Source organism: Henckelia pumila, chromosome 1 (assembly GCF_033568475.1).
Source record: "Henckelia pumila isolate YLH828 chromosome 1, ASM3356847v2, whole genome shotgun sequence".
NCBI classification, from domain to species: domain Eukaryota; kingdom Viridiplantae; phylum Streptophyta; class Magnoliopsida; order Lamiales; family Gesneriaceae; genus Henckelia; species Henckelia pumila.
In genome coordinates, this window is record NC_133120.1 from 163209224 (window position 1) to 163219652 (window position 10429).

The 10429-nt window shown below is 34.3% G+C and overlaps 1 protein-coding gene across 1 annotated transcript; it reads right to left on the reverse strand.

Annotated features, from left to right (window-relative positions):
* Positions 1-6411: 6411 nt before the first annotated feature.
* Positions 6412-9478, reverse strand: LOC140877196 (superoxide dismutase [Cu-Zn] 2). The gene is made up of 8 exons (XM_073280729.1): positions 9342-9478; positions 8253-8341; positions 8061-8162; positions 7837-7932; positions 7473-7504; positions 7310-7385; positions 6973-7026; positions 6412-6699 (listed from the first exon to the last, which is right to left on the reverse strand). Exons 2-8 carry the CDS (start codon positions 8326-8328, stop codon positions 6677-6679), a joined length of 459 nt encoding a protein of 152 aa, XP_073136830.1. The 5' UTR covers positions 8329-8341; positions 9342-9478; the 3' UTR covers positions 6412-6676.
* Positions 9479-10429: the final 951 nt, after the last annotated feature.

Below are 10429 nucleotides of genomic sequence, written 5' to 3' on the forward strand. Positions count from 1 at the left end.
TTAGGGATGACAATTTTCCTCTTGGATTCGGGTCCCAATAGAAAATCCAAAATGGGGCGGATTCAGGGGTGAATATTGAAGTATGAGTTTGGGTTCGAGGATTTTTAAAATTTTCCGCAACTTATTGGGGCAGGTATGAGGATGCTACCCCCATCCTCGAACCCGTCCCGATAATAATATTTACGCTTATGATAACATATTTTTCTTATAACGTAAAACTATTATTTGAATATCATTCATGTCACGTAAATATATTAACAATTAATATTAATCTAGGTATATAATTTTTTATTTATTTTGATAAATTTAGAAAAAAAAATATTATTAATAAATTTTTGATATATAATATTTTATTTAAAATAATAATTTTTATTTGTAGCGATATTTTTTATTTAAAATATTTTAATTAATTTTAAAAGTTAATATTATAATCAACATTTTACCCAAAATTTTTAATGTATTTTATCAAAAAATTGAATAATATTTTTTTATTATTATATAATAAAATTACTAATATCATATATATATATATATATTAAAATGAAATTTATTAATAATATATAATTTATATATTTGGGTATGGAGACGTGAATGAGGATTTGGTTCCCGTGGGGATAGAGAAAGAGTATTCCCGATAAGAAATTATGGGGATCGGGGCGGGGATGGGGACGAGGTTTGAATTTGGGGAAGGGGATGGGGATGGGGATGGAAATGGGAATGGAAACCCCGTCACCTTCCGCCCCATTGTCATCCCTATAAAAAAACTAATATCATATTTATGTGGCTTCTGAAAAAACAATTAGCGCAATTTTTATATAAATTTAAAATTTAATAATTCTTACCTCTCGGTTGAACTTGAACAAAAAATTGCGTTCAAACAAACAGATGTAGTTGGGACTCTTACCCACTTCATATACTCCAAAACCTCATTGACATAGGCAGTCCCTTTGTCATCTTTTCCCGGACAGCAGCTTTAGGTATATAGGTCAGCTCCTTGAACAGGTTGTCGTAAGCCTCAGTGTACGTAGTCTAGATAATATCATGTCGAGGCTCAATCCTTGAGTTGCATATTACATATCATGTACAAATCCTCAATACAAGAAGTGATAGCTATGTACGTACACGCACCAATATCGAATTCCGACCGTATAGGTGAAAGCCAATCAAGGATTTATGAAATTAAAGTCAAAGATGTTATCACCAGTCATAATGAAATGGTGAGATAAGTTTGCATACAGACCCAAGTTGGTTGTTGTTCATCTGACGATCGGTAACCAGAACTCCTCAAAAATTTCTTTGCAATCAAAAGGAACTTTTAGAAATCCGAGGTATCCATAATAAGTACTGTAACTGTTTTGGATAATGGGGTACTGCTTCTCGATCCCATTTTGAATTATCTTAGTGTTTCCGACCACTACAACAGTATGTTGGGTCGGGTTGGTATTTCGTTCATGGTCATGAGATCCATCATATATTGCCTAATAATGTTTTATAAATGACTGAAGTACTAAAAAATTATAATAAATAACTCACACAATAAGTGATACATGTCCGTAATAATAGCAAAAGCTTGCATGCAATTTCATAGTAGCAATCGTAGGGTATTGTCTTACAACTGCAAGCACATCCTCTTCCATTATTGTGGTGTAAGAATTTAGGGATGACAATTTTCATCTTGGATTCGGGTCCCTACGGGAAACCCAAAATGGGGCGGATTCGGGGGTGAATATTAAGGTTTGGGTTCGGGTTCGAGGATTTTTAAAATTCCCCGCAACTTATTGGGGCGGGTATGAGGATACTATCCCCATCCTCGAACCCGTCCCGATAATAATATTTACGCTTATGATAACATACTTTTCTTATAACGTAAAACTATTATTTGAATATCATTAATGTCACGTAGATATATAAACTATTAATATTAATCTAGGTATATAATTTATTATATATTTTGATAAATTTAGAAAAAAAATATTCTTAATAAATTTTTGATATATAATATTTTATTTTAAATAATAATTTTTATTGTTAGCGATATTTGTTATTTAAAATATTTTAATTAATTTTAAAAGTTAATATTATAATCAACATTTTGGTTCCCGTGGGGATGGAGAAAGAGAATACTCGATAAAAAATTATGGGGATCGGGGCGGGGATGGGGACGATGTTTGAATTTGGGGATGGGGACGGAGATGGGGAAAGCATCCCCTTCCCCTCCCGCCCCATTGTCAACTCTATAAAAAGTACTAATATCATATCTCTGTTGCTTCTAAAAAAACAATTAGCGCAATTTTTTTATATATATTTAAAATTTATTAATAATTCTTACCTCTAGGTTGAACTTGAACAAAAGATTGTGTTAAAAAAAACAGATGTAGTTGGGACTCCTACCCACTTCATATACTCCAGAACCTCATTGATATAGGCAGCTCCCTTCGTCATCTTTTCTCGGACAGCAGCATCAGGTATATAGGTAAGCTCCTTGAAAAGGTTGTCGTAAGCCTCAGTGTACGTAGTCTAGATAATATCATGTCGAGGCCCAATCCCTTAGTTGCATATTACATATCATGTACAAATCCTCAATAAAAGAAGTGACAGCTATGTACGTACACACACCAATATTGAACTGCGACCGTATAGGTGAAAGCCAATTAAGGATGTATGAAATTAAAGTCAATGATGTTATCACCAGTCATAATGAAATGGTGAGATAAGTTCGCATACAGACCCAGGTTGGTTGATGTTCATATGTGGTCCAACGATCGGTAACCAGAACTGCTCAAAAATTTCTTTGCAATCAAAAGGAACTAGAAGGAATCCGAGGTATCCATAATCAGTACTATAACTGTTTTGGATAATGGGGTACTGCTTCTCGATCCCATTTTGCATTATCTTAGTGTTTTTTACCACTACAACAGTACGTTGGGCCGAGTTGGCATTTCGTTCACGGTTATGGGATCTATCATATATTGTCTAATAATGTTTTGTAAATGACTGAAGTACTAAATAATAATATATTCTAATAAATAAAACAAACAATAAGTGATACCTGTCCGTAATAATACCAAAAGCTTGCATGAAATTTCATTGTAGCAATGGTAGGGTATTGTCTTACAACTGCAAGCACGTCTTCTTCCATCACTATGGTGTAAGAAGTTAGGGATGACAATTTTCCTCTTGGATTCGGGTCCCAATGTGAAACCCAAAATGGGGCGGATTCAGGGGTGAATATTGAGGTATGAGTTCGGGTTCGAGTATTTTTTTAAATTCCCCGCAACTTATTGGGGCAGGTATGAGGATGTTATCCCCATCCTCGAACCCGTCCCGATAATATTATATTCTTCCAAAAAAAATTGATTACTTCTCTTTCAGATATTTTTTCCAATGGCTCAGCTCAACCTATTTGGTGAAATAGTCCATGGAAATTGTCAAGAATTTTCTTTGTCCGGTAGCAGGAGGAAAATGGCCTACCAAATTCATTCCCCATTGACAAAAAATTAAAGGACTTTCTAGGGGCTGCAAGATTGTTGTTGACTGGTGATGGAAGTTAGCATGCTCTTGGCATGCATGACAATGTTTCGCTAACTCGACAGCGTCTTGCTTCATGGTTGGCCAGAAGTATCCTTGGCGTAATGCTTTCCCCGCAAAAGCTCTGTCGGCTAAGTGATTTCTACATATTTCTTTATGAATTTCACGGAGCACATATTTTTATTTGGTCGACGTTAGATACTTTAGGTAAGGCGAAGAAAAACCTATTTTGTATAGTTCTCCGTCAATGATCGTGAACCGGGCAGCTCTCATCTAAGTTTTAGAGCTTCTACTTGGTTAGCAGGTAAGTTTCCCCCATCAAATAGTCGATTATTTTATCTTTCCAACAAGTTTATTCGCTATCAGAACAGAGGATTGTAACATCACTTCCATCAGTTTCTTTCTTGTCATATGTTAGTAATGTTATTTTTCTATTATAAATATTGGCCAAGGAGCTCGCCAACTTAGCTAGGCGGTTCGCTGACTCATTTTTCGCTCTAGGTTTCTGCTTTACATCGTAGTTGTCTAAACGCGAGAGAAGCTCATTCATTTGAGTGAGGTATCCAAGCATTTTATCTTCCTTTTCTTCATAATTTCCATTAACTTGACTGACGATAAGTTGAGAGTCACTGTGTATCTCAGTCTTTTTGCTCCTACCGATAGGGCTAAAATGAAACTCAACCATTATTTGAATATGTTATCGGGCTAATAGATAAGGACGGTGAATGTAATGTGACATTTAATCCCAGCACCAAGATGATTTTGTGTAGTTTCCAAAAGTTTCAGATGACTGGATTATTGTGTTGTCATGCTGTGAAAGTGTGTGATGTGATAGACGTAAAAAAAACTTCCAGAGCATTATTCATGAATAGGTGGACGAGAAAAGCTAGGAGTGGAGTGGTACATGATTATATGGGCAATGAAGTCGAGGAAGATCTTAAGTTACAAAGTACAAAACGGTATAGGAAACTTTGTATGATGCTCATAAGGCTAGCAACCGAAGCATCCATCAATCAATTATCACTTTGGTGCATAATTCGGTGTGTGATCTAACCAAACGTGTCATGAAAATGCGTCTGACAGAATTGAACCAAGACAAGAACGGAGGTGCTAGTTTAAGACCTTCCAAGATACAAGCAAAGGGATTCAAGAAGAGAATTGGTGTGAAAAATTCAAGACGATTGAAGAGTTGGGTAGAACTTCAATCAAAACGAAGAAAAACAAATTTGAGAGTCAAGGTATATGTATTTATTACTATTTATACTTTTGAGAAACAAAATTATCTAGATCGCTTATTTTTTACAATTATTGTAGGACACTGAAACACATGAAGAACTGTCTGTATCTTGTTCAATACCTCCGATACCTCATGCGGGTCTCCAAACAACTGGAGTCAATTCAATTTCACCGAATTCATGATGGTTAGAAATTTTAATGATATCTTGAAAAACTTTGAAGTGTTAAAATATTAAGCCAAAAAAATTCATTCCTATAAGGTGAGATTTTTTTTTTTATAATGTGTATTCTTATTTCACGTAGGCGCCCCGTGATCATTCCCAGTATTCTCTTGAAGCCATGGATTTCAATGAAAATATATCCAATACATATTCTTGATTAGTTGTCTTGCTTTTTGAAGGTATGTAATGTTATTTGAAATATGTACAGAAGATACATATCTAATATTTATTTATTTTTGTTTCCATATTGACATAAACTTCAAATTTCACGCTTTGGCTTATTCTCATTTTGATAAGTACATTCTTCACTCAAAGTACAGAGAGCAAGTTTGTGTTTGCAAGGATCCACCAAGACTACTGATACCTTATTCAAGTGTGTACTTTTGAGTGGATTTGCACATCATTTTCTGTTATATTTATGGTGGTTTTGTGACATTAATTGAATTTGTGATTCATTGGATACTTGACACCTATGCAACTATCGTTTCTTCAAAAGTTTAATGCTTGTAATGCAAAGTTGCAATCTCTTTGTCATGTTTCAAAAGAATATTGATTGATCTGGTATTTAGTTAATTGTAATTAAAATCAAATAGACATGTAATAAAAGAAGTTATTACGAAGGAAAATTGGAATTTTTCCCCTTAAAAAAAAAAAAAAACTTAATATAAAAAAAATAAATAAATAGATTATGATATAGTAATATAACACTGAAGCTTGTTCACGAACTTTTGAGCAGTTAGACCTATATTTGTTAACCTTGATTTATGAAGCCTTTTAGAGCAACTAAAAATAGGTCAAAAAAATTATAATTGTTAAATTTGAGTTTTATAGTTTTCTAGAGCAATTAAAATAGATTTAAAAATTATATTTGTTAACCTTTATTTTTGAAGCTTTCTTGAAATGAAGAAAGGAAAAACTCTTAACAAATAAAAAAGAAAACGAAAGTAAAAAAAGTAAAATAAGAAACAAAAATTTAAAAAAAAAAAGGTCAGTTGTAAAACAAGGGGAAAGCCCAAAACAAAAAGCCCAAAGAAAAATTAATTGACTTAGGCTTGGCAAAGGTCCCAAAATGCCGCCGTTATCTCAAAACAGCAGAGGATCCTTGTCCCGACCGCACCGCCTTAGCCTTAAATGGTTTTGCAGGCGGTAAAGGTGAGCTGGGAAGGGCGAGGCGGCGAACGAACCGGGCAAAAATCAATAAAATTTAATAAAACCCTATTATTAATACATTATACGTTTATTATTTAAAACATAATAGTCAACTCATCACCCATATTTAATTTATGCATATATTGTATGATTATATATAATTATGTATAAAAAGTAGTAAAAGCAATCAACTGCCTAGGCCAAGGCGGTCATTAACCACCCTCCACCGCCTACTGCCAATGGCAACACTGATGCATACTTAGAGTGAACAACAGAATGAAGAATTTAACAGCAACGCAAATGTTTAATTTCAGAACGAACAAAGAGAAAGAGATATTACAAGAACATCAGAAATGAGAACATACTCTGTTCGAAAATTGGATCGAAGTAACAGGTTGAAAGTTTACATAACACACTGAAACTTGTCCATGAAAACAACTCTTTATTGATAACCCAGTAGGTAGCAAATGATAATGGACGGTTCTCGCAGGGTACACTTATATGTAAGCTAAAACGAAAGCATAAAGCATAATCGGATGCGTTCAGCCCTGATGTCCAATGATACCTGCAAGACAAGTAGACACCAACATGTGCTATTAAGGATGTACCTATAAACGAGATTTAGTTTCTAATTAATTAGGATCAAGCAGCTTGGGTATCCATCATCTTCGGCTTAGCTTACATTGTTGTAGACATCAAATTAATGTAATTAACTCGTTTCGAGCACAAGTGCATAATATCACATAATAAGCAATTTGAAAATCCTCTTTCTGACTGCTTATGCAGACAATTTGGTAGATTAGATCCTTCAAATAGAGGCTAGGACTAATTTTCTCACCGCAAGCAATTCTTCCACCAGCATTCCCAGTGCTCTTGCTAAGTTCATGACCACCTGAACCAACAATGGGGGGATTCATGAGATAATAGCATATAGTCAGGAACATAAACCGTACCTTTCAAATCAAGGACAACTGGAAAAAAATACTAAATTACTGAAGTTTCATGGAGACTTCCGAATAGAGAATAAGAGATTGTTCAATTATTTCTTTCGGGGAGATGGGGGGAAGTCTCATTACTGATCAACACGATAACGGAGCACTTAAAACTAGTTGTTCCGTTTACTATTTTCCTTGCCTATCATTTGTATCAATAATTACTGAAATCAAAACACCAACCTTTTCCGAGATCATCAGGATCAGCATGGACAACCACGGCTCTTCCAATTATGGAATGTGGTCCTGATAGTGGAATCTGAAAAGTGAAAAAAGCTACTTGAGACGTTTGATGTAGAAAATGAAATTAAATTGATCATGTAAACAGTTAGAGAATAAAACAAACCTGCTTGTCAACTATTGTGAAAGCAGCAGTTCCTAAAACATTTTAGAGGAAAAACAGGATTAGCATACGATTCCTGAATGCAAGCAAGAATGCTATGATATGTGAGATGTCCAGATATCACACCGTAATGATGAATGTTCCAAATCCTTTATTTAAATAAAGCTAATTCAAAGGGAATCCGCATCGGTATATCAAAACACATGGCTGGGAGAAAACATGAAAGAAATCTAAAGGGGAAATGTGAAAATCAATTTTTCTGTTTTTCCTAGAAAAATCTCAACCAGTTTTCCCTTTATGAGTAATTAAGTACCACAACGCTGTAAGGCAGTGAATGAGCAAACAATGAATTATTTAAAGTACTCACCATCTTCTCCAACTGTGACATTACCAAGGTCACCAGCATGACGAACTTCATCCCCAGGAGCACCATGCTCTTTGCCAGCTGGATTGAAATGAGGTCCTACAATTTAAAATTAACAAAATATGATTATTACAACTAGGAAAATGTTAAACAAGAATAATAGTATGAGGCCAACAAATTCTTATCATATAAAATAGAGTTATGGTAAAGAAAGCCAGAGTCATTACCAGTTGACATACAGCCGTTGGTGGTGTCACCAAGGGCGTGCACGTGAAAGCCGTGAAGTCCAGGTTTAAGGCCAGAAAGGTGTCCAGTCACAGTAGTAGGACCTAAAGTACGAAACACTAACACTATAAGTTTCCTAGGATTGAAGAAAAATACACAAGGAACATAAATTTATTTGAAAAAATGAAAGCTACCATCTCCTTCCTGCAAAAAGTGGACGGTGCCACTAACACCCTCGCTGCTGCTGAGAACTACGACTGCCTTCACCATGTTTGTATGTGATCTGAAACAATCAAAATAAGTTTTCCTATATGGCCATGTGGAAAAAACCAAACCGCGACTTGCGAAAAGTGAACTTTCAAGCATACATAATAACATGAGATTTCAAGCTCAGTTATTGCATAAAAAATTTCACAGGAAGACTTTGATAGTGAAACCACTGTCAAATGAAAACTACTCCAGTTGAAACTATTTACAGGAAAATTAGATGATACGAGGGGGGAAAATAGTGATTATCATCTAAGAAACAGAGGAAGTGGAATAATTTTTTTGCCATACACAATGACATGAAATATTGAGTATGCTATCTACCATGATTTGCGAATAGTAGCTCAAACCTTCAGATTATTACAATATCAAGTCACATGTCTAGAAACAACAGCCCAAGAAAGTAACCAGAAAATTAAGTGCAACCTTCAGGCCCAGATTCTTAATTGAATTCTACATTACCATAAAACTCGATTCTCTCTTCAAGAAAACCCCCATTATCAATAGAATATGGGCAACAGTTAAGCTTAATAAAAACGTGCCAAACCCGATAAACCATTAGATTAATGAGAAAAATAAGCATAGCATATAATGACCTCAAACTATCGTTAGCCAACAAAAACTACATTTACACGACCAGATTAGGTGAAAAAACAGCCAAAAAGGAAACTATTAACCAGAAACCCATACCCCGAAACTGATTTCACCAAAATTAAATGTCAAACAAAACAAATCACAAATAACACGACCAAACACATCAGATCAACGAGCATGAAGATCAAGCTCGTGTGAATCCCCGAAAGTCAAAACTAAGCCAACCAGGACCCGAAACACAATCCATCAAACCTATAACATGACCTTAAAGTAAAGAAAAACAAATCAACAAATCGCGATACAAGGAACAAAAATAGCACAAACGGATTTATCTCGTGAACAATAACGAAGATTAAATAGAGAAAATAGAACGATATGATAACACAGGTGAATTACATTTCTTCACTCTTAATAATTTTTACCTCAGAACACCCCTTCTGCAATAGAGAGTAGATTGTAGATTTTAGCTTAAATTCACCCAAATTTGATGGAATGAAGCAGCTGTAGAGGTAGGTGGTGATTTATAGCCATATTTTACTCTTTTTATTTTTTTATTTTTTTTATTACCTTTATTTTATTTCTCCTTTAATTTTGACCAATCAACAAAACAAGAATTGGCAGTCGTTTATTGAACATTATTGTTGACCGCATGAGAGCGCGCACGTGGCGCCACCTCATTTGTTCCAGGCCGCCAGCCTTCTAGAAGGTTCATTGGGTTCATCTCGCGTACGTAAACATTATTATGCTTTAAAAAATAAAACAAAAAACAAAAAAGGAGAACATTTATATATTTTAAAAAAAAAAGCTTTTGCTATGATAATATGCGTTTTCAAAATTTTGGCGTCTTTATTTAAGCCTTTTGTAGTTCATTATTAATTATAAAAAATGGTGGAAAAGCATATAGGCTTTACGGGGAAAAAAATGAAAATCCACTTTAACTGAACAAAAAATGAAAATAAAATGGGAGATATACAATTAAAATGAAAATTCATTTTCCTTGTTAAAAAAATAAAAATTCATTGTTAACAAGTAAAAAAAATTAAAAAAAAATACAGATTACAACACCAAAATAAGATTCCAAATCTCTTCATTTTTTTAAGAGTTGGTACAATTAAAACGCCTCTAACGAAAGGTTTATTCATGTGATGATTTTTTGAGTTCATGGTTCAAAATTAAGAATCTGATTAATTTTTTAAACGAGAGTGGGAAAAGGGGGTGTGAATTAATGTGATTGGATAGTGAGGCTCGTGATATATAGCTCATGAAAGTGGGAAAATAATTTTTAAAAATAGTTGGTTTTAAATTTTTAATGTGGTCGTGGGTATCAAAAGAAAACAGACCTATTTTTTAGTGGACAATTTTGTTTTAAATATCCAAACTCAGAATCAAATTTGCATTTAGTTCTTATTTAGAGAAAAAAATGTGTTTGCACTTCTGATAAAAAAAAATGTTTATACATTGTTGGGATCGGTTCAGAGGGTAGAGGGGGGGGTGAATACACTCTGAAACT

Coding starts and splice junctions, on each gene's coding strand:
- LOC140877196 (XM_073280729.1), bottom strand. CDS start 8,328: ATGGTGAAGGCAGTCGTAGTTCTCAGCAGCAGCGAGGGTGTTAGTGGC. Junction 7,933..8,060: donor CAACGGCTGTATGTCAACTG/GTAATGACTCTG, acceptor TTTAAATTGTAG/GACCTCATTTCAATCCAGCT. Junction 7,386..7,472: donor TCACAATAGTTGACAAGCAG/GTTTGTTTTATT, acceptor TTCACTTTTCAG/ATTCCACTATCAGGACCACA.